Below are 22,835 nucleotides of genomic sequence, written 5' to 3'. Positions count from 1 at the left end.
TGTTTAGAGGAGAGACTGGTGGACGCCTGGAGGAGACATGACGAGGGGAGGCTGGATGTCAGGACTTCCAGAGCAGGAGCAGGATTAAGGTGCTTAAATCTCAGATAACCTGGAGGAGCTGGATTGGATGTGGATTTGAAGTTATGAACTGAAGCAGATCAGAAGTTCATGATGACAACGGAGGTTGGAGGAGGGATGTGACTGCTAGAAGCTCTCACTGGATTCTAATATTGTCTGAGGAGGATGAAGGTGATTTTCCAAAGTGACGCTCCAGATTCAGGACATGTGATCATTAACTTCCGGTCCCCTTTGGTTTGAGAGCTGTGGTTCTACTCTGAAGATGGATTGGCCCGCCCGGACACAATCACAGTCAGAAGGTAAGAACAATTCTCCCAAACACTGAGTTTTATCACCTGCATGAGAAATGTGTGAAGACGAGTTGAGCAGCAGATGATCATCGGCTCTGGAGAGGCTGATGTAGCAGCGTGGAGCGGTAGAATAGAATAGAATAGAATAGAATAGAATGCCTTTATTGTCACTATACACATGTACAATGAGATTGAGAGCAGCTCCTTCAGTGCCATATATAATAAAGTACAAAATAAAGAGCAAAAAAATTGAATGAATGCTGCCTCGTGATAAAGCAGCTCAGTGGGCTGGACTGAAGGAGTGGACGATTGGACAGGAAAGGGACTTGTGACTCCATGCCTGTCTGAACTATTGCAAAAGCTTCTGTACACCTGTTCCTCCTAATCTTGTGTACGCCAGTCTATAGTTCATACCCGGCATCAACATGGCTCTTTGGTGATATCAGAGGTGGGCTGTTCTAAGCACAATTTCCCCCAAGTCTCATTGATGACATCTGATCACTCAGACTACATTCTGTTTGCAAGCAGATGGTACAAAGGTGTCATTTGCACATAGAGCAGATCTGGTCATCATGTTGAGACAAGTTCTAATGTCAGATGTGAACTGATGCTTTCCACTTGTGATCAAATCACCCAAGTCACTGTTTTTTCCAGGAGTGCAAAGGCCTATTTGCATTTGTTTCATGTTGAAAGTCACACAGAGATGTTTTTTGGTTCAACCCAGTAAGACTGCTGAGATGTGTTTTGCAGCAAAAGTACAAACTGACTATCTGCTGTAGAGTCAGTGGTAAGGATGTAAATATGGCAAGTGATGTGACACAGCTGATATGAGTGATGACAAGCTCAGCTACTGTTTTCCATAACAGGACATCCGGCTATAACATTACTTACAATAATCACCCCGTATTCTTGCAGCCAGCTAGTCGTATAGACCTTACAGCCGGTTTGGCAGCAGACCTCCAGGGTGGAACCAGATGTGATCACAAAGAGATTTATGATGTCTCTGCAAAGCCTCTATTGTGATGTCACAGTGGCTGTTATTTGTTGTGATGTCACAGTGGAGTTCGCTATAAGCCACTCCCTGGAGAGAAGAGGCTCTCTGCTGATTAGCTGAACAGCTTGTTGCCCAACAGGCCATGAGGTTGAGTGACCTCTGGGGGTGAATGGAGAGGCATGTAATTTGCTTGATGGTGTAAGGTTGTGACACTTGTGTGTGTATGTGTCTGTGTGTGCACATATTATTAAAATGGTCTCCCTGATTACAGTTTGTGATTTGTAAGTGAAGCTGTTAATACAACGTACAACACGTTGGTGCTGTTGTTGTCTGCTCGGCCTCCCTGTTGCTCGGCTGTCTGCCGGCTAATGTCATGCTCACGATTCTGTGCAAAACAAAACCAGATAGTTTGGTTCAAATTCTATTATCTTGTTTCTCCTGTTGTCAGTGAGACTAATCTCTGACATTCAGGCATTAGCATTTTGCAGACACTTGGCCATAAAACCTGGATGTCATTGCAGCTGCTTCCACCACCAATTATAGGAATTGCATGTGAGGAAATTTAAGGACATATGATGGTGCGCGGTCTGTGTGCACGTGCATTCGTGTCTGTTGTGATATATGTGAGCGTGTGCCTCTGTGTAGCTGCTATTTATGGTTGGCCAGCCATAAAAGTGTCTCCTCCAGCTCCTTTCTCCTCCATTTACACAATCATCCAGTCCAGCAGTGCACCTAAGTGCCCGCACCGCAGCACCGTGGATGAGGAGCAGCACAGCCACAGCGCCGTGCACCGCCCCACACCTGCTTCACATCAAATCACAGACACCATCTACACCCTAAATGCTGAAATCACTGAAGATCAAAAAAAAAAAAGCACAATATGAAACCACCCGCTGTGTGCTATAAGGGCTGTCAAAATGAAATTACAAAGAGCGCTCCTTTTGAAATGAATTTTGTCACATGATAAATTACAGTACGTTTTATTTGTTTTGTGTGAGCTCATAATCTAATTAAAGCAAGTAAACAAATTGGTAGAAATGTATTGTCAGCTCAAAGTGCTGTGATATTTATTACATTAAAAACATCCTTTGTGTGCACTTGAATTCCTACTCGATGACCATTTTCCTACATTCCTCATCTGGTGCCAGCAGATGAATGAGTACAGAAATGGTGAAGGTGGAATGTTCAGTCAAGGTGATCTCAGGTCTTAAAGGGCCGTGAATAGCAGCATGCTACATGAAACAAGACAATTTTGGCACTTGCAGTTTGTCCTGATGGTGTCAGTGTTGCGTCACTGTTCTACCGACTAAACTCAGACACAGTGATACAGACGTGTGTCTTTGTGGCTTTTTGTCCCAGCAGCAATAACCTCTTCATGGTTAGCTCAAGCCTGTCGCTAAATGCTGGACATCTGTTAATCCATACAAATAAATGTGAGTAACCCTGTTAAAAACACGATCATGAGGTTTAAAATCATCTCATTCCTCACTGTCTGACAACTTGCTCCAGTTTCAGCCTGGTGTATTTGGCTGTAGAAATGGTCTGTAAAGTGTCTACATTAGAATTTAAAATGATGTGTTTTGTGTGTTTGAGCATCTCTGATGGAAGATTGTGATGACAGGCCCAGTGGCTGGTGACTGACACAGTTGTGGGTTCTTTGTTGTAGATGTACACATTATAAAAATCTGTGAGATTGTGAGATTCTTTTCTACAGGTGTGTCTTTGCTGTGTGGTTACCTGACTTGGCACCATTGGTCCTGCACAGAGGCCAAACAAAAACATGTGTGCAACCCATTGTTGTACGTGAAGGAGTAGTTCATAACCACAATTAGTTGATTTACATTTGTATATTTTTGACAGCGTTTTGAACCTTTCAGTCCTTTTAAATTATTGGTTTAATTATGGCTCAGGGTACTTTCACACACTGTAGGTCCTTTAAGAACAGGGTACAATGATCCATTTAGAGCAAATGGCAGCCAGTTCAGACGGAACAATGTCAGAGTGAAAACAGCTCTAACCTAGAAAAGTAGGGTGTTGTGATCAAATATGATTTAATCCTGTGTATTGTCTCCTAGTGGATGAGAACCAATGATGCATCTTGGATCCTTCCTGACATCCTGACCTCTGCTACCTTCTCTCACATCGTGTCTTGAAGCTGGTTCCTAACCACCGACTTCCTGATGACTGGTCTTTAATCAGGTAATCTGTCTCGGCCAAGTCACAGCCAGAATTTATGATTCTACAGTTGCCTAATTGGACACAGCAACCATCCAGTCAGACAAAAACAACCTGCATTCCATGCTTTTTGAATGCAAAGACAAAAATTTAACAACATTTCAAAAGTAGCACAGGTTCAAAAAAAAAGAGCCACAAGTAATTCCAAAGAATAAAAAGTTATTCCTTTTTTTACTGCAATTATTTGTGTTGCTTGTGAGGAGTCGGGAGCAGATCTTAGCCTCTAAAATGTCAAAGAACTCCACAAGAGACACACGCGGGTGGTGTTCTCGCTATGCTTAATGTAGCAACATGTTCCTACTGCAGGCAGTGCGAGTCTGTCTTTTATGATTCTGTTGTGGTCTTATGTGCAAATGAAATGAGAGTGACGCTACAGTGGTTTAACAGGTGGAGGCCCTGCAGCCCTCCAAATGACCCCACTTTGTAATCCACTGCTTTGCACAGGCAAAATAACTCGGTGGGAGGAAGTATCCCATTATTGTAATATTTCATAATCCCCTCAAAATTTTGCCTCCTTTTATAGTTCCTGCCTCATTCTTGTCAGCCGATGCAATATAAACCATTATAAAGTTCCACGTATTACCGAGGGTGTATTAGGTGTATAACTCTGTGATGTTCCTTTTGGAGATTTATATGTCTCAGAGCTCGCTGAAATAAAAACGGCATCTGATACATACAACAGTCAACTACATCACGTCTGGTCAACACTGTACATTTACAACATGATTGTGCTGCACAACATTAAGGCTACGTGATGTAGAGGACCACAGAGTAACAGGATGATGAGAGGTGACTGAAGGATGTTCGACCTCTTCACCTCCCAAAAGCCCTTTGGTTGCTTTAGCATCGAAACGTCTTCCATTAAGTTGTCTTTGGCTGAATGTGGACACGCAGAATGCTCCTTCATATACATCTGCATCCAACATGTTGCTCCAATAAGCAGCGAAATCATCAATAATAAATGACAGTGTGGCAGCTCTACTGTCCATCGTACATGCACAAGCCCTAACAGAGCACCTCCATGTTGATGTCGGATTAGCTACCAAACTATAGCAGCTCACTTTGACAGGAGGTTTATGCTTGTTTTTTGAGGCTCAGTTCTCCTTTGTCTCTTGCATGGTTCACTTTTTCATATCGACGGACAGCTCCACCTTAATCTTAAACATGATCTGGTTCCTCTTGAACCCCTAAAATGTGAGCGCTCAAAGGGCTATGTCTCACACAGCAACCCTTCTACATTCATGTAAGCCTGCTCAAAATAAAGCTGAGACTTGGCACATTACCGTAGCGTCGCTTATTTTACTTTAAAACTGAATGATGTGAAGCACAGAGGCTGAAAACTGAGCAAGGTGCAAATATGATCAGACTAAAAAGTCAAGGCTGCAGTTGTTCTGATGAGATCTTTATAACCAAAAGCAAAACAACAACTTTATGTCACAGGAGCTGCATTACTTCTTAGTTGATCTGTAGGGTTTCAAATGAAACAGTTTAGATGAACTACATAAGAATCCACTGGAGTCAGTCAATGCAACAGAAGTCACTTCCTTTATTTGAATACAGGCTCAGTCCTCCTCCAGGGTCCACACATTTCTGGAGAGATGCCATTCTTCAGAGACATTTCCCCTCCAGCTGCTTGGCTTGAGGGCTTGTGTTTACGTAGCTTTCTGTTAAAAATGAGTTCTGTTACATTAAAGGCAAGGCTCTTGTGTGGTTTTGGTGGAATATTCCTTTCTCATGGTGCATCTACCTCCATCACAACGAAATCATAAAACCATTAAAGTCTCATTGATGTGTCCAAACTGCTGGACTCGGGAGGCATCACATCTTTGAGAAAACTCGGCGCAATTCTGAGGTTAAATGGCCCATTGAACAGCATACAGTTACTAACAGAACAAACATGTGCAGCTTTATGCAGAAAGGTGAGGGCGAATGTTGCTCCTGTTTCCAAAGACACATGGAATAACAATGCATGCAGTTGTGGCAGTTGCAGAAACACAAAATTAAACATAAGAAGCAACTTACAGTTTCACTTCTTCCTAATTTCACTTCTTCCTAATTTCACTTCTTCCTAATTTCACTTCTTCAATTTCACTTCTAAGACCTGGACCTTATTAAAGGACTGTTCTCATCAGGCTGTCCCAAAAGGTGGTGGTGATGGTGATGGTGATGATGATGATGATGGTCTGAGGGGGAGGAGGAGGAAGAGGAGGAGGAGGGATATCACCAGTTAATAACCCCAGCCTCCTCTGCCCGTCAGCATCATGATCGCAGAATGCACCGGGACCCTTCACCAGCGGAGCCGCGTCGTGATGACCGTCCGCGGGCACAGCTGCAGCCAGGTGACGCTTGACATTTCCTCCGTCCAGTAGTTGATTTCTCGGAGCGGCGCGGTGTGAAATCTGGAGCTTTGGCACAGACACGCTCACTCTCTCAGCTGCTGCCTCTCCGGCGCGTACTTCGCTCCGACACATTCCTCCGAGGCTTTCCTTTCTCCCATCTGGGAGCTGGTGGAAACTTGAGGGACTTTACCGTCGCCGGCGGAGGACAAAAGGCGGACGCACGGATAGTGTCCGCGCGGCGAGCTGGGTGTCTTTCTCCGGGGCGCACAGCGGTGCTGCTGGACCAGCCGAGGACGCACCAAGTCCCGTCCAACATCCACTCGTTTCACCCCCCACCGGGCGTCCCGAGCACAGCAAACATGATTCTCCCCGGGATCGTCTTCGCTCTTTTCTTCTCAGGTACGTCCGCTGCTTTGATTCTTAGAACAACCAACAGCCCGGTCTTTGTCTCACACGGTCCTGGACTCGCAAGTTAGGAGGAGATGAGGATGGAGAGGGAAAAGTCACACTTCATTAGTGGCCTCACCATTTGCCTCAGAGTAAAGAGAGATATTTCTGCCTCTTCTTATTATCTGCTTCTGTTACTTCGAGGTGCAGCGTTTTTGTTTTTTTTTTTTTTTTTGGCTCGTTTGGTCAATTTCACGGTTTTGGAGCTTTGGGGATAAAACTCAACTTTTCAGCAGAGTAAAAAAAAAAAAATAGAAAAAGAAAGAACAAGAAGGAAAAGACGACTTCATCCTCAAATAGTATTATTTGTGTTTGAGGAACTGAGTGTTTGGATGTGGTCCTGTGCTCCTGGTTGAACCAAGACAATACATCTGTGGTTAGTTTTGCGTCTGAAGCACCACTAGGCTACGCCCTACCAGCTCCAAACCCTCAACTGAAACTTTGCAATGATGACTGAAGCAGAAACACCCTGAATGACACGTATCATTTATTATTGTCATAATAATAATAATGGCTGTTATATTTAGTAGTTCAGGTCCCAACAGTGCAGCAGGGACTGTATTATATGGAGATACAGAGGCTCAAAGAATTTCAGATGCTTAATAAAAAAAATACAACATTGTTTACATTTACAATGCTTTAAAGTTTGTATTAAAATATATTTTTAGTGTTTAAATATTGTAAAAATAATTTTGTCCATCTGCACATGAAAACAATGCATCAGAAACCAAACCGCTTGTAGGATTTAAAAGAGGAGCACAATCTTTATGATTCATCTTAAAATCTAATGTTTAATAGGAATAAATAACTTCAAGAGAAAACTCTGAAGTGAAAGCATGAAGATGTGGATCTCCACAGAGCAAAGCTCTAATTACGTCTCCTCAGTCTTGCTCTAATGATTACGGTGTATTTAAGCATGTTGCCCTTCTGCAATCTCAAGCAAATATTCCACAAATATAGAAGTGATTATAGGACTCGTCATGTGTTTGGCCTCAGATTCCGGCTAAATGAGAATCAAGAATGTTACATTTAAATTGACAGACTCTTTTTCCCGTTGTGCCTACATTTTCTACACCTTTACACGTCTCTGCAGCTCCAGAGATGTTTACAGTAAATACGGACGTAGACTTTACGTACCGGAGAGCTTTTGTATCGTTTCTTTTCTTTTATTTGTTTTCTCAGATTTTCAGTTTTGATTATTTTTGACGTGGTGAGGATGTCTGTTTTTTTTTCCACATCTACAAATTAGGCTGACAGTTTAGCCTGAGTATAACTGAAAAAAAGCCCAGAGTTGCATGAACTCTGATATAGACCGCTTCCTTCCTTTTTCAGTATTTGAAGGCTCGTATCATTGCTGACCATCATCATGTCATCATCATCAGTTTGTAATGAATGCTCCTACCGCTGGGTGTGATTGTGACACAGACCTGAAGATGACCTCGTTAAGTTTATTCCTTTTTTTTTTCTCGCTCTTTTCATTTCTGTGTGTTTTCTGTGGGGGTTGTGTGTCTGCGCCTGGCCACTGACAGCTAGTAAATGAAAAGAAAACAACAACAAAAAAAGATTTCTTAACAGCATCATAGTCTTTATAGCACGATAGTGGGTCGTGGACGAGCCTAAAATAACCAGTTTATGATGTTCCAGTGCACTGCACTGTGTGTATATGTTGAATTTAAAGATCTAAAGGGGAGGCTAAGTCAAGGTCAGAATGTCCCTCGTTCTTTATTACGTACTTTTCCAAACTGCCAAATACTTGTTCCTGAAAATCCTGAACGTGGAGCGAAACATGAGTGTAAAGAACCCAGTTCAGTGGGCCAAAAAGCTTTTCTTGTCGCTGCGATAAAAGGGTTAGGCAAATCATTCCAAGGCGTGCAGATTAGATAAGAGCAGTCGTTTGACACTCTGTAAGTGAATACAGAGTTTCCTCAGTTTCAGAATTCAGGTTAGAAAGAAAGCGTTTCGCAAAGAGAGGTTTGTAAACGCAAAACAAAATTAGAGCACAAAAACCTAGATGTCACGCTCTGTTCAAACTTGGCCTTTTTTTTTTTTTTTTTGTTGGTTATTGTTTTGTTTGATCAGACTCGGAGCGTGTGAACAGTGTGTTGACAGGACACGCCCATACAGCGTCGTATATTCTTACACTGCTTAAGGCACAAGACATGGGCTGACGGAGCACGCCAGGAAATCACCTGACTTCACTTTAGAGGTGATGAAATGACAAATTAGTTTCACTTTCATTTAGACTCTTGGTGCCAAAACTGTTTCCAAGTCCATGGATGCAAAATATCAAAATATGTTGTTAATGTTTGTTTTATTTTTATTTACAAAGCATGGTTTTTGCCGTGTGATGGTTACTCTGGTGGCATAAAGCGTTCCAACCCCTCAGGCTGTGCCAGGCTTCAGTGGGACGGCTTCATGGACGTATTTGACAGCGTTCCACCTTTAATTGTTGCGGTTAATTCGGGCTGTGCTGGATCCTATACCGCTCCATGCAGCTGGAAGATTCACCCTTTTAGAACTTTTACCCACTTACTGTACATCCATCCCATACAATCAAGTCAGCATTTCTACTTCTTTTTCTTTTTTTTTTTTTTTCCACTTTTCAAGCTACTTCACAGTCCTTCCAGGTACGAGCAGTTCCAGGTTGACAATCAGTGGATTATATCAGTGCTGTAGCAAGACTAATGAAATTCCCCCACTGTGGCTTTATATGTGAGCGTGGTTGGTACTGCAGCACGGCCCCGCTGTGTTCATTAGCCGTGTTAATGATTGTCCAGCTTGTAGTGATGCTGTAATGTTGAGTGACAGCCTCATATATCTCGCTGTCTCTCCGCCTCAGGTTCACTCGCCCGCCCGCCCATTCTCTCTCCCTCCCTTCTTTCCCTCCCTCAAGGCTTTCAGGTCGTGTCTGATTTTTTTTTTCTCTTTTTTTTTTTCAATCTCAATCTAAATTCCCCCTCGGATTCGGCTCCGCGTCAGAATAAATTGTTCAAGTCGTTCAATGAGGAAGTGCAGTCAACCGACACCGGTGTGCAAACACATTTGGAGCGGCGGTGGTTGACGTCTTATCGGTGCACAGGCAGGTGTGCATGTTTGTGTGTATTTTTAGGGGTGGGAGGGTGTGTGACAGGGTTCATTTTGCATAGACGCCACTTGTGGGTTTTTGAAGACCTATCCTGATACTGATACTTTGGGAGTGGAGCTGTCCACAGAAAATATTTGGATAAGTTTTAACCCCTCCATGCACAGCTTTTCCTGATTCAGTTCCTCTCCTGGTCTCCCTGGTCGACTATTTTCACCTTCAATTTATCTGCCAAAGTTAAAAAAGGTGTGAGACATTTTTGTCTGTGATCTTCTGACTTGAGTTTTAAGTGATAAACTTTATTTTTTTTATGACTGTTTCACTGCAAAGAGAAATGGGGTTTAAATCATTTTATTCCGCTCTGTATCTCGACTGATGGGGGGCAAATGAACGGAAGAACTGCCTCTGTTATGTTGTGAGGGGTATTTTACTGGCATGGTCTGAGTCCACTTGACCCTTTAGAAGAAAGCTCACTGCAAATCAGTGCAAAGTTGTTCTGAGTGATCACCTTTATCCGTGTGATGAAACATTTCTTCCCTGATTGGAGTGGCCTCGCTCAGTGGTTTGATGACAAATGGGAAGGTCTTCACAGTTTAATCTCAGTATGAGTGAACATCTATGGGAGATTTTGGACTGACATCACACACAGCGCTCTCCACCACCACCATCAAAACACCAAATGAGGAAAGAGTGGTGCTCCATCCTTGGAGAATCAATGCCAAAATGCACTGAAGCTGTCCTGGTGGGTTCATGTTGGTTTTTCCTTTCATTTGTACGTGTACGCTGTCATCTGTAATCTTTTATGCCTGTACCACGCTAGCAAACGGGAACATGCATGTTTTGTGCACCATTTTCTGCTCATTTACACTTTTTTTGAGATAGTTACACAAACATCAATGACTATCAATAAAATAGTAAAAAAAAAAAAAGAAAAGAAATAAATGAATAAATATCATGATCAGCACGTCCCTGTTTTAGTTCTCTTTCAAGTAGTTCTGCTAAACATTTGATTTGACGCTTTCCTTCGTCGTACATTACAGTGAACCGAATATCGTTCAGAAAAGAAGAGAACACATTTGAGGACGTTCTCTGGAAAGGATGAATCCATGAATCCAGATCTATCTGTCTATCTACAGAAGTATTCCAGGTCCCTCGATTATCTCAGTGAATCAACCAGTATCATCTTTAATTAGAACCTTTGCACAGTATTCCTGTCTTTCAGGCTCACACCCTCAGTTTGACTTTCTCGTTAACAATCTTCACTCACTGACACCGAATGAAAAGAGTCTCATGACATCATCAAGGTTTTTATTTCTTAACGCTTGGTGACATCAGAGTGATGGCTTGTTGTGTCTTCACCAGATGTAGGATTGTGTAGAACGTGGAAGCTTGCTGATGCAGTGACGTCTGACGAGGCAGAAAGTGAACGACAGTAGCTGGTGAGCTCACCGCTAACGTGCCAGAATGCTAGATTGGCTTTTAGTCACAACAGCTCGAACACACATTTCCTCTTCACCTTTTATTTATTTTTTAAACACTTTTTAATTATGAAGCAAGACAGAAACGAAAGCAGGAGGCTCAGTGAAAAACAGACGGACAAGTGCTTCATACCTGGTACAGAGATCATCAATCAACATCTGCCTGTGACTGTGGATCGTGTGAATGACGTTGCATAACGGGCGGCATCAGAGAAAACCACCCTCGCATGTTCTCCAACGCAAAAACTGCCAAATTGAACTGACCTAAAGCACAAGAAACCTGATGAATGGTGGCAACACATTCTTTAATCAGATGAGAGCAAGATGAATTAGTTGGGGTTCAGGATGTTTGGTGTGAATGTGGCCAGAGCGACCACAGTGAGTGCATCGTCCCAACAGTTAAGCACCGAGATGAAAGTGTCACGATATGAGGCTGCAGGAGTGCAAGAGGTGTCGTGGAGGCAAAGTTTGAAGAAGGCACCGTGGATTCCTGCTTGATCATGATTTGAGCCAAAATCGAATTGAAGTGTTTCTAAAGAAGAAAAATGTAAAAACTTTAAGTCAAAGTACTGCACATCTCTCGCTCTAGTTCAGTAAACACAGCCACAGTCATGGGGACAACCGCTGACGTGAAAGTTGTCCAGAAGACGACCATCAACACTCTCCACAGGGAGGGTAGACCGCAAAGGGTCGTTGCTGAAACGCTGGCTGTTGGCACAGTGCTGGATTGAAGTCTAATAAGAACCTTTGAAGGACTTAGGAGAGCTTGACAAAGAGTGGACTGAGGCTGGTGTCAGAATATTAAGAACCACCAAGCACAGACGTCTTCAGGAACGGAGCTGCAACTGTCATATTTCTAATATCAAGCCACACCTGGACCAGAGACGATGTCAGAAGCCTGTTAACTGGACCGGAAAAAAAAAAAAGTTGCTCATTGGTCCAAAGTGTGTGAAGTCCAGCACGAAGTTTCTGCAATCTGTGATGTTTTGTGGTGTCATGTTGTCTGCTGGTGTTGGTCCAAAGTCAACAGCGTCATCTACCCGGAGTCTTTAGAGCACTTCATGACTCCATCTGCTGACAAGCTTGATGGAAATGCTGATTTCCTTTTCCAGCAGGACTTGGCACCTGCCCACAGACCCAAAACTACCACCAAACGGTTTGCTGACCGTGATATTACTGGTGCTTGATTGGCTGCTCGACCTGAACCCCATGTGGCTTATTGTCGAGAGGAAAATGAGAAACACCGAAAATACAAGGCTGTTATCAAAGCAGCCTGGGCTTCAGTAACACCACAGGTTGGTCACCGCCAAGCCACACGACACTGATGCAGTCGTTAGTGGTAACGAAGCCCCTCCCAGGTGTTAAGGGTAGAAATGACCTTATGTTTCTGATTTGTAAATATGATTGATCTCTGGAAATAAAGCCACAATCATCAAAATAAAACAAAAGAGGCTTGAAATATTGCACTTTATGTAATGAATATAGAACAGTTTATCACTTTGAAATATAGTACAAGAATAACATTTTCAAGATATTCTTATTGTTTGAGATGCACTAGGACAGCCTACATGTGATATGTGGGTCTGACGTTAGACACGACTCCATCTGAACGCGCCACTTTCACTTAGAGCACACATAGCAGACGCACATAAGCGTACATGCAGGTGTCAGGTGTTTTTCAGGGTGGGCTGCAGACTGTCTCACTGCGCTAACACACCTATTACTGATGATTCCACAGCGCTGCAGGGGTGTGTGCTTTGAACCACAGGAGTCCTTCCAGTAGGTAGAGAGCGAGAGAGAGGGAGGGAGAGAATGGCTTATCTGTATTGATCTCCGGTGACAGACGATGACGTCTATGGAGAGCAATGAGGCCGGAGAAATGAGCATCATAAACCTGCTTTGATGATAAGTGTAAAAAAAAAAAAAAAGCTGCTTGGAGTAGGAAGGAGAGACGATCATCTCAGGTCAGAGGAGAGAGGGAGGACGGGGCTGTGAGGGGGAAGGGGAGGTTTGGGAGATGAAGAGGATTAGAAGTGTGTGAGGTGAATGAACTTGGTGAAAGAAGTGAGGAAATCCATCTTCCTTCTTCTGTCGCATTTAATGAAAAATGAGCAACTTACCTGGCCTCCATCCACCTGGTTCCATCTGATCTAGGTGCAGGGCTGTGTGTGTGTGTGTGTGTGTGTGTGTGTGTGTGTGTGTGTGTGCATTCTTCTCAAAGGGAATGGTGTATCCAAGGGGGTAGTTTGGAGGTCTTCTGTGTGTTTTGTTGATAACTGGGATTTGGAACTCAAACACAGGGGCGGCAGATGGTGTGTTGGCTTCTGCTTCCTTGGCTCTGTGTGTGTGTGTGTGTGTGTGTGTGTGTGTGTGTGTGTGTGTGTGTGTGTGTGTGTGTGTGTGTGTGTCAAGTGTGTGAACAAGCGGTAGATTGAGTGCTGCATGTGTGTCTGTATATATCATGTGTGTGTCCTTACCCAAACTCAGTGTCGGACACGATTCAGTGGTCCCCGGAGAGGCCGCTGCTCTCTGTGGTCAAAGCCTGGGCTGATCCCAGGTCAGCCACGTCCTGACCTCAGGCCCATCTGCTATCATGATGACAGATGTGTCAGAGACTGGCTTCAGATCTGTGGCTGCACCCACAATTCCCAGTAAGTCAGACTGCCCATCCTGTTGGCAGGAGGAACTCTGCCAGACATTTAGTTTGGGTTCTTCAAATCCTAAATATGTTTGGAAACGCTCTGTTTCAAATGTGTTTTTATTGCAGAAAGCACCAAAGCATTATAATAGCCAGATTTTAGAAAATCTTCTCGGATTGGGTTGAAAAAATTTGAGGATGGAGGATTTGAAGTCTGTAGCTTAAATGCTTCTTGAGATGTTGTCGTCCAACGTCAGGGTCTCATCACAAATTTAGCAAAAAATACTTATTTTTTGTAGCATAAACTATCACAGTTGAGACCCTAAAACCTGGGATTGTACAATCTTGATGATGATCCTGCATTCTCAAATTTCGACCCAATCCGTAATGATTGTGCCATCTGGTGAGAAATTATTTTAAAAAGTATTTCAGAACAAAATGAGTGTCAATACGTCAGAAGTTTACTGCTAAATAGTCTCCATTTCATGGCACTGAGGAATTTGCAGGCTTTACTTAATTATTATTCTGCAATAGGAGTAGAAATGCTTTGGCTTGTTTGTATTTCAAACCAGAGCCAGAGACTGTATTGAAGCAGTGACAGGACTTTGCAGGGGCACCATCACTGCATCCCGGGTCAGCACCATGCAAGTTGCAAAACATTCACTTTATAGTGTTCAGGTTGCTGCTTGCTTCCTTTACTGAAGGGAATCAGGCCTTTTGTAAACCCAATGTGCAGGTTTTGTGTTTTGTAAATTTTAAATATTAATAGCTAAACTAAACTGGGGTTAAGTGCGCTGAAAGTTTTTATAACCTTGTCCTGGCTGCATTACTCTGACAAAAGAGCACTTTCTAACCAACTGTCTTCAAAACTGTCACATTAGAAAACTTTATTTTTCTTTTTTTTTTCAATTTGAGATTCTTCCTGTTTTTATTTTAGAAGAAACTGCCATCATAAAGTTAATGCCACTCATTTCACTGTTGAAAGGCTGTTTCCAAAATTAGAAGTTTATATTTCTTTGGGAAGTAGAAGCCACCTCCTGCATCCTCCAAGAAACAAATAGTCTTTTGGCTGTAAACATCTGTCCTGTTGGTAACCTGTTGCAAGAAGCCGGTGGTCCATGTGAGTAGAAGGTTTTTTTTTTTTTGCTGTCTGCTCTGAGTGACTCATTAATTACAGCTGTAAGAAAGGATTTGTTGGAGTGGCTGGTCTGTGATGCATCATGTATGACCTGTTCCTGATCAGAGCAACAGGTCATATATGATCAGAGGAACAGATCATGTATGACCTGTTGCTCTGATCAGGAGGTGCTCTGCTGTAGAATATCAGAATCTGTGCACAGCAGCTCAGTTGTTTTTTATTTTTGTAGGTTGGCTATGATTGGAAAGACACCTCAGAAAATGTAAAAAAGTAATAAAACTTCCCGCTGCTGTGCTACTTGAGTAAAGAGTGTGTTTGAATTGGTGAGAAACACAGTGTAAGCACTTTGTAGACCCTACCCAGCTACAGTCGCTGCATACTGTAAGTGCGGACCGTTACCATTTACTGGTACATAATCCACTGACATCATTATCCTCAGAGCTGCCCCCACCGTGCCGCTCTCTGTAGATCAGCATATGGACCTGGAAAAAACAGTTTAATTCAGTTTTTAATTATTTTATTTTGACATTTTCTTAGCTCCACCACTTGCTTCACTATTTGTCAGATAAAAATGACCACGCGTCATTTCGTCAGCAGGCTGATGATGAGAGAAGGATGCACAAATTCTACTCCCAAATGAAATGCGTTAAGTTGAAAGGGAAAACTTGTGTTCGTATGCATGAAAAAAATTCAGAAATTGCAGTGAGACGAGGCTGTTAGCTATGAGTCTTGTTGGCCAGTGACCTGTCACTGTGAGTGGACCTCCCCTTTAGGTTCAGTTGTGCTCTTTGATGTGTTTCTAGAAGACGTTTGTGTTGAGAACTCTTCTTCTTTTCTGGTGTTGCCGCTGCACAGTTGCATGACACAGCTGTTCCTGAGCGATGTTTCCATGTTCACCTCATTCAGATACCGCGAGCCGTTATATGGTAGAGACCCGTTAACCACTCGTCTTTCATCGTTAAGCCCATTTACGCAGTTGATTGTTGCAACGAGCGAGTGAGAGATGCTGTTTAACAGGAAATCAAAAGTTGCGAGATTGTTTTTCTCCTCTTTTGTGTCAGAAAGACATTTGACTCTTTCTCAACTTTCCTGTGTTGCACCCCTTGCTGCCTCTCGAGTCTCTGAGCAGTGGTGGTTATTGTCAGCATGCTTCCGGAGGTTCAATTCACAATGATTGGCATCCTGTCGTGTCTCCACTGTATGGGTTTGAATGTGTGAAGGGAGCGTTACTGTCTCTCTTAAAGCCTGACATCACAACCCCCCAGCAATTATCCTGTAGGCCTCAAGTGACTCGCTGTTTCCCAGCCCTTTTCTTGTGAAAACCACAGACTGTCGAGAATCCCACTTTGCCAAAACACAAGGGCTGGAGGCAGTAGCTCCTTTATTACACAATGACACGGCAGGGTTTCCTTTGCAGTATGTAAAGAAAAATGGGAGGCATTTATCACTGTCCAGGACCTTTACAGCCATTCAGACATTATCCATTATTTTGCTCTTTGATCATAATTGCACTAATTATGGCTCCTCTATTGCTGCAGTTTTTCATAAACAAGGAAGTGAGGGAAATGAGAATGTTGAGGCTTAGTGATTCAGACTCTCTGAGTGTCTGTGAAATGTGATTAGAAATTTTGCAGGTGACACACTGACTTCTTTGCAAATTATTCTGGTTAATTTAGGACAGGGAGGTGCTGGGTTACGAGGAAAAATTGGCAGAGAGGGGAACCAAACCTTAGCTCATATTGTTGACTTTCTGCAAATTGCTCCACATGCTATTGCTCCCACACATTTTTTTTTTTTATGATTAGATTGGTTGACGTACCCTGGTGCTGCAGAACTAATTTTACCAATATGAAGAAGTTTTTGCTCTGTTAAAAGGTCACTCAGACTCCAAATGGCTCTCAACTTAAGCCTTCGCTAAGGAAGCGCAGAATGGGGAGCCAAAGTCCATGCAGCGATCCTTAGATGTCCTTTAATCACATGCTGCAAACACACAGTCCACTCCAATCCAGTCTGTCTCTTCGGCATGAGCTCCTCAAATTCAGCCACTGACCAGAAGTGTACCATTCTTATCACATGAGTGGAAAATGCTGCTGGTGCAAGGCGTTGGCGTGCGCTGATTCGAGCATCTGAGATGATATTGAATCCTTAATTGCTGTCCTTTTGTCATGTAGTACAATCCGTAGTGTAGTGAAGGATTGTCAGGCCCATCTTTGCAGGCTTTAAAATATGTAGCTCACATGGGAGACAACCAGTATGATTTATTGATGGTAAAAGCTAATTTCAGACCTTAGGAACAATACTTGCTTCATAGGAGGCTCCAGTAACAGCTAGAAAGTGGACATTTAATTAAACCCTTAAGCACTCGGCTTTAGTTTTGAAATTTCTCCCTGAAAAACAACAAACAAACAAACAGAAAGCCTTTCCCTCTGCTCATCACCAGGCCAGAGTGACATGTGAACAACTAGAATGGCCAATCAAAACTATAAACAGTGAGTCAGTGGTAATGATAACTGATGACGGCAACTAAACCTCCTCAGTGATTGTGCCACACTCTGTAGCCTTCTGGAGGCAGCCTGGTTCTGGTCCAGGGACCCCCGGGGTAGAAAGGGTTAAGACTGTCCTGTAACTGTTATGTAATGTGGCCCATATAGCCTTATCCTGAAATACACAGAGAAATTGATGCCGTTCTGTTTATTTGCAAAGCCTCTGCTGCCTCCACTCTAGTGACAGCCTAATAGGCGGCTTCAGATTTACTGGTTTAGTAACGTTACAGTAAAACAGCTGCTTTCACACAAGGCAGCAAACAGAGCCTTGGACTCATCAATGGATGTTTCATTGATGATGTCGAATTCAAAACACTTGCATGCATTTGTCCTGAGATGGTTTGGTGTCTTGATCATCACGGCCAACTCGTTTCTTTCCAGACTTTGTAGCTTTGTTTTTAACTGCAACTCCTTAATCTGCAGACTCACTTGAGTTCAGATTTGTTGTGGTACAGGATTGGGGCAGATGACAAGCGAGCTGCTGAAGATCATGTGTTTCAGCTAAGAAAAGGTGGAAAAGCTGTTGGTGAACCTTAGCTTGAGTTTGCTTTGTCAAACAGTTTCCAAGGTCAAGAATGAAATCATGCAGACCAAGAATACGAAACCACATTGATCTCACCAAACCGCATCTGTTGATAGAAACCATGTGATGAGGATGAAAGGTGTAGAGGTGGGATTGTTGTGTAGGAGTCCAACAGACTGACGGCATGTGAAGGTTTAGACGGAAACAGCCTTGTGTTGGTGTAACAAGTCCAAGGCTTCAGAACTGAAACAAGTTGTCAACAAATGGACAGCTGGTCCAGTTGTACCGCAAGAAATCCAGTTCAGCTTTATAGTCAAGTATGGTGTTAATGAACAGCTGAACTTGCCTCCTGTTTCTTTACTGATTGCTTGATTTCACTTGTGTGTACCTGACCTGGTATTTAAGTGAGGGTTGATGGGATAATGTCTGTATTCTTGATGCCAAGCACTCTTTATTCTTATATTTGCTTACTTCATACAGCTCACTGTGGTCACTACTGAGACCTCTTAGTCTTTTTTTTGTTCTTTCTTGGATGTTGAGTTTAAACGTGTGTTTTTATAGGTGGCTGGTCTCTTTGTCTCTTCATTCGGCTGTGGTCACCGTCGCTTCTCATTCTAACCAACCACTTACTCCACTCTTTGTTCCAAACAAACCCGAAATGTGAAATGCATCACTTCCACTTCTCATCACAGTGGTGGGAATACTTTCACCCAGAGAAACACTTTTCCCCTCCTGTTTCTCCACCACAGTCTTTGTGTGCCAAGAATGAGGAAGATATTTGTACAGCGAGAAGGATCCTAGCTGATAACGGCGCCTAATAACAGCAAGTATACAGTATAATCTGACCAGGTAAGTGAGTGTGACTGTGCAGTTGTAATAATAAGGGGGGGATTGTGGATTAGCTGCACTCGTGCTTTGTGCTTTAAACTAATCTAGCAGCTTTCACGTTAAATTCAACCCTGTGGCACACAATGTAAAATAGAGTGTAAAGGCCAGGAGCAGCTGTCGCTGTTTGTTCATGGTAATTATATTGCCACCTCTGAATTAATGCACTAATGATTTATTGATGCTGAAGTGCATCAGTATTAAAGGACAAACTGGTGGCCGAGCTGATACCTGTGACAGGTGAAGAACCCTCAGTGATTTATCACAGCTCTTTGCCACGGAGCAGCCAGTGATCGATTTGTTCACATCTGTATCTGCTCATCCACGTGCACGTCTTCTACCACAATCACAGTCAAGCCAGGAAAGCAGTACCACTGACCCAAAGGCACTTCTGGACAAATTTACAAATGTTTGGATTTTTTAAGAAGTTCAAACTTAGAAATTCAAAACAATCATGCAATATTTTTGGTATGTGCAACTATGTCGTCTTGTATCTGACGATCGAGACTCACCAGATGTCGGCTGCAAGTACAAGCCTGCCATTGGCTGCTCCTGTCAGGTGACTTTCTCCCCTCTGCCTGTTTTATGCATGTCACTGTTTTCTAATAGCAACCTCCAAGCCGCAACCTACACACCGAAAATGGCAAGTTGAGAACTATATGATTAGTTCTCAGATCTCTGGATGTAGGCTAAATCGTGACAGCCTTCTTAATGTATCTCTGAACAGCATAGCTTTGCTCTCCAGGCAGAAACCTGACTGGCAACTGGAATTAAATGTCCTGAGAAAAACACATCTGAATAGCTTGTCATGAACCTTCACTTAATCATCAATGACAGGGCTGTATGAGTCTCACAGTTTGCTGATCTATCAAATCTGATTTTACTACAGTTCCAGCACCAAAACACAATCAGAAAATCCCAATATCCACCTCACAGGATGCTGAGCCGTTGTGTGACATGACCATCGCTGTGACGTTGATTTGGCATCTTTTTGCTCTTTTGCATTGACATTGACTACTGATCCACTTCATGTGAGCTTCTGCGATGCGGTTTAATAAAGTTCTGCCAGAGCCACAGCGTGAGCTCCTGATAAAGTTTTTGTTCCTGCAGATGAAACTTTCACCACCAGAACAAGTTTTCCTCACGTCCCCTGTGACACACACTCAGTATCCTCTGACCAACACAATGATTGGTTTAAAGAAATGCAGACAAGCCAGACTGTGTTTCTCCTACAGCAGAATGACAGCGAGGTGCAGCCAGACCATAATGTGCTACAGAGGGTGCAGGCTAAGCCAGGCTGCTTCTGTGTAGACCCTATGTGCAGCATCAATTCTGCACAGTGGAGCAGTGCACCATCTCTCCTGTCAGCTGAAGCTCCATGCAGCTTCTTTACAGTCATGCGGGGGTTTTGTTTTTCTTCCTGCCCACCACCTCGTCTTGACTTCAAATGCCATTTCTTAATGACATTTCTGACTAGGAAAGCTCTTTGATATCTTTGTGTAGCTTTTACTGTTTGTAGCTTTATCTTATGTCAGCTGCTGTGAGGAGCCAGTTGTTGTTGAGTGTTACCACAAGTCAAAGAATTTATACGCTCAGGAGGAGCTGACAATTGCTAATGTTGATTACTGACTTGAATGACAACCTGTCAAATCAATTAAGGCCCAGCCAGTTTAGGGAGTCCTAAGACTTTACAGGTGGCGGTACTTTACAAGCGTTTTACTGGGCCGTAAGACATATGTAGATACTCTGCTTGCTCGAGTGTAACAAAAGACAGATTGTGGTTTTACACAAAGTTATGTGTTTAAAGAGGGAAGCTGTCAGGCACTGAGCCAGGAATTGTGTAGCGCTTAACTCCCCAATGTGACGTAACAAGATGGTTTGTAGGAAAATTAAGCAAATGTTGAAAACGAGTTAATTTTAGTCCGTTCATGGCAGGGTTCCTGGGTTGGGTCTGTGGGGAGAGGAGGAGAGGAGGACGGGCACACAGCGCTGTCTGCCACAGAGTCGTTTCTGATACGTTCACTGGATGGTGATGAGGACACCATTTTTTTTAATGCCTTTAACATGACGTCACCTGGCTGCCTGACAACTACCCCCATGGGGACGACAGAGGTCATGTGATTTATTTTCCTCATTTTTCTATGTGTGAATAGCTTTGGTTAAAAAATTGAGAGAACACTTTCTGTAAACCTACGTGGCTCTAAAGTCTGACCTTGCCCCCGATGGCCAGTAAATCAGTTTAAATGAGAATGTATGCTCCAACACGCGAGCCTCTCGGGGTCTCTCGGGGAAAAAAAGGCTCAAAACCTGGATCGTTTGCTGAGAAACGTGACCCGCTGTTGCTGGATCGAGTGGATGTTAAACAAGCGTGCTCAGTTTGAATGAGGTCTTTCTAGAAGCAGCTCTCCAGACTCCTCTGTGTACTCACACAGCACTGGTGTGCAGCAGATGGCATACTGGATGCTCATTGTTTTCAATGGGAAAACAATCTTAAACTCCACCAGCACTGATGGAGAGTGCTGCCGGCCGCCTGCTGACACAGTATGGCAACAAAAGTTTAATCTTCCCTTCTGCTGTCTGCTGGTGACAAACAGGTTTTGGAAATTTTTATCAAAACTGAGGCACGTACATTTATTTATCAGCATGTACTTTGTGTTCTCTTCCAATGAAGATAAATTAGCGAAGCCATTTCTCCCTTTTTTGGAGGGAAAAAGGATTAATGTCACTTAGATTTAGCTAAACAACTTCCTTTCCAGTCTTGGCCTTCTCTGCAGTCAGCCTGGGCCCTCTGGCTTGGCATCACACACACCGTGGTTTGGACTTCCTCGGGGAAACTTCTAAAGTTTCAATGGGACTTACTCTGACTCAGTGTGACGGTGGAGTCATGCAAGACAAAGGTTGGCTGTGACGAGCTGCACTGTGTGGGCCAACATGCACAAAGCAGGTGGAGCACAACATGTAGGAGGAAGTAAAGTGCTTCTCCGTCGGTGCTGAGGATACGGAAAATTGCTAAAAGTGAAACTTGCGCATTCTGTTGCAAAAGTAAGAATCACGTTGGCATTTGAAGAACACTTTATAATGTTCATTTGACATGTTTGTATGAAGTGGCCTTAGACCCTTCTGCTATTTTTTCTAACTTTCCAGCCTCTCTTTAACAATGAGCTGGTGACACAGATCTTATTGAACCCTCTCTAAAGTTTCTCAACCACAACAGAAACGAAGCAGAACGATGCTGCATCCATTTTCGTCACCGTGGTACCAGGCAGCCTCCACGCTCACCAACCTGCTAACATGGCTTTGGGCTGCATTGTAATAACAGATACAGACTGGTCCGGCACACTTTGCTCAACAATTTGGGGGAAAGTATCTGAAATTTTTCAGATACTGTCATAGAGTTTTTAAAGCTTCTGTTTAATATTTGTTGTGTAATAGATTTAAAATGTGATGGATCAACACCATACGAGACGTTAGCAGCTGCATATTCTAATGCAAAGATGAAAACTTAAAGATATGACTCGTTCCAGGTGTTTATTTGTTAAACTTTAAATGACTTAGGAGACTGAACAGCTAGGAATGAATAAAAGTTGCGATTGTGTCAAGTTCAATAAATTAAGTGATAATAACGAAAAATAATTCCAAAAGATCATAACAGGGCCTTTCTGTAAATAAAAAGATCTGCCCTTCATCAGCTCAGCAGCAGCAGCCAAGTATTGAACGTTCTGCAATCAAGTTAAATGAGTAATAATAATAATGATAATAAAACAATCCCTGGCTCAAACATGCTGCATAATAATATATATCCTAGACTGCAGCCTTCGTGATTTGGTATTCATATTTTTTGAAAAATCTGCAGTTTTGATTTGGAGCTGATTAATTGTTCAGCCCTGCTGGCTCGAGTGGAAAAGGTTAACAAGGCCAGTTAGTTTGTGGAGTGAGTACACGTCACCAGCTCAGCTTTAGGTGCAAATGTTTACCTGTAGTGACCGGTACTTCCAGGAATTATTGCAGCCAAAGTCGACGTGTGGTTCCTCCACAGACTGTATAAAAGATGGACGTAGCAACCGGCCCTGAAAAATGAAGCCAACCCGGAAGTGTCAGAAACCTGCAGTATCACTACGTCCACTAGCTGCTGGCTCCACAAAGCCCTGGCTCCCATAGACTGGAA

General features: G+C 43.1%; 1 protein-coding gene across 1 annotated transcript in view; it reads left to right on the top strand.

Moving 5' to 3' along the window:
- Positions 1–5,763: 5,763 nt before the first annotated feature.
- The window catches only part of LOC103363214 (GDNF family receptor alpha-4-like), a 52,949-nt gene continuing 35,877 nt past the window's right edge, over positions 5,764–22,835 (top strand). The window contains exon 1 of the mRNA XM_008289871.1: positions 5,764–6,335. Coding sequence (XP_008288093.1) covers positions 6,296–6,335 — 40 coding nt within the window. The 5' untranslated portion in view covers positions 5,764–6,295. The remainder of the gene's footprint in view (positions 6,336–22,835) is intronic.

This window comes from Stegastes partitus, unplaced genomic scaffold (genome assembly GCF_000690725.1).
Source record: "Stegastes partitus isolate 25-593 unplaced genomic scaffold, Stegastes_partitus-1.0.2 Scaffold642, whole genome shotgun sequence".
Taxonomy (NCBI): domain Eukaryota; kingdom Metazoa; phylum Chordata; class Actinopteri; family Pomacentridae; genus Stegastes; species Stegastes partitus.
The sequence above is the reverse complement of the archived record's forward strand: the minus strand, read 5'-3'. Positions and strand labels throughout refer to the sequence as shown.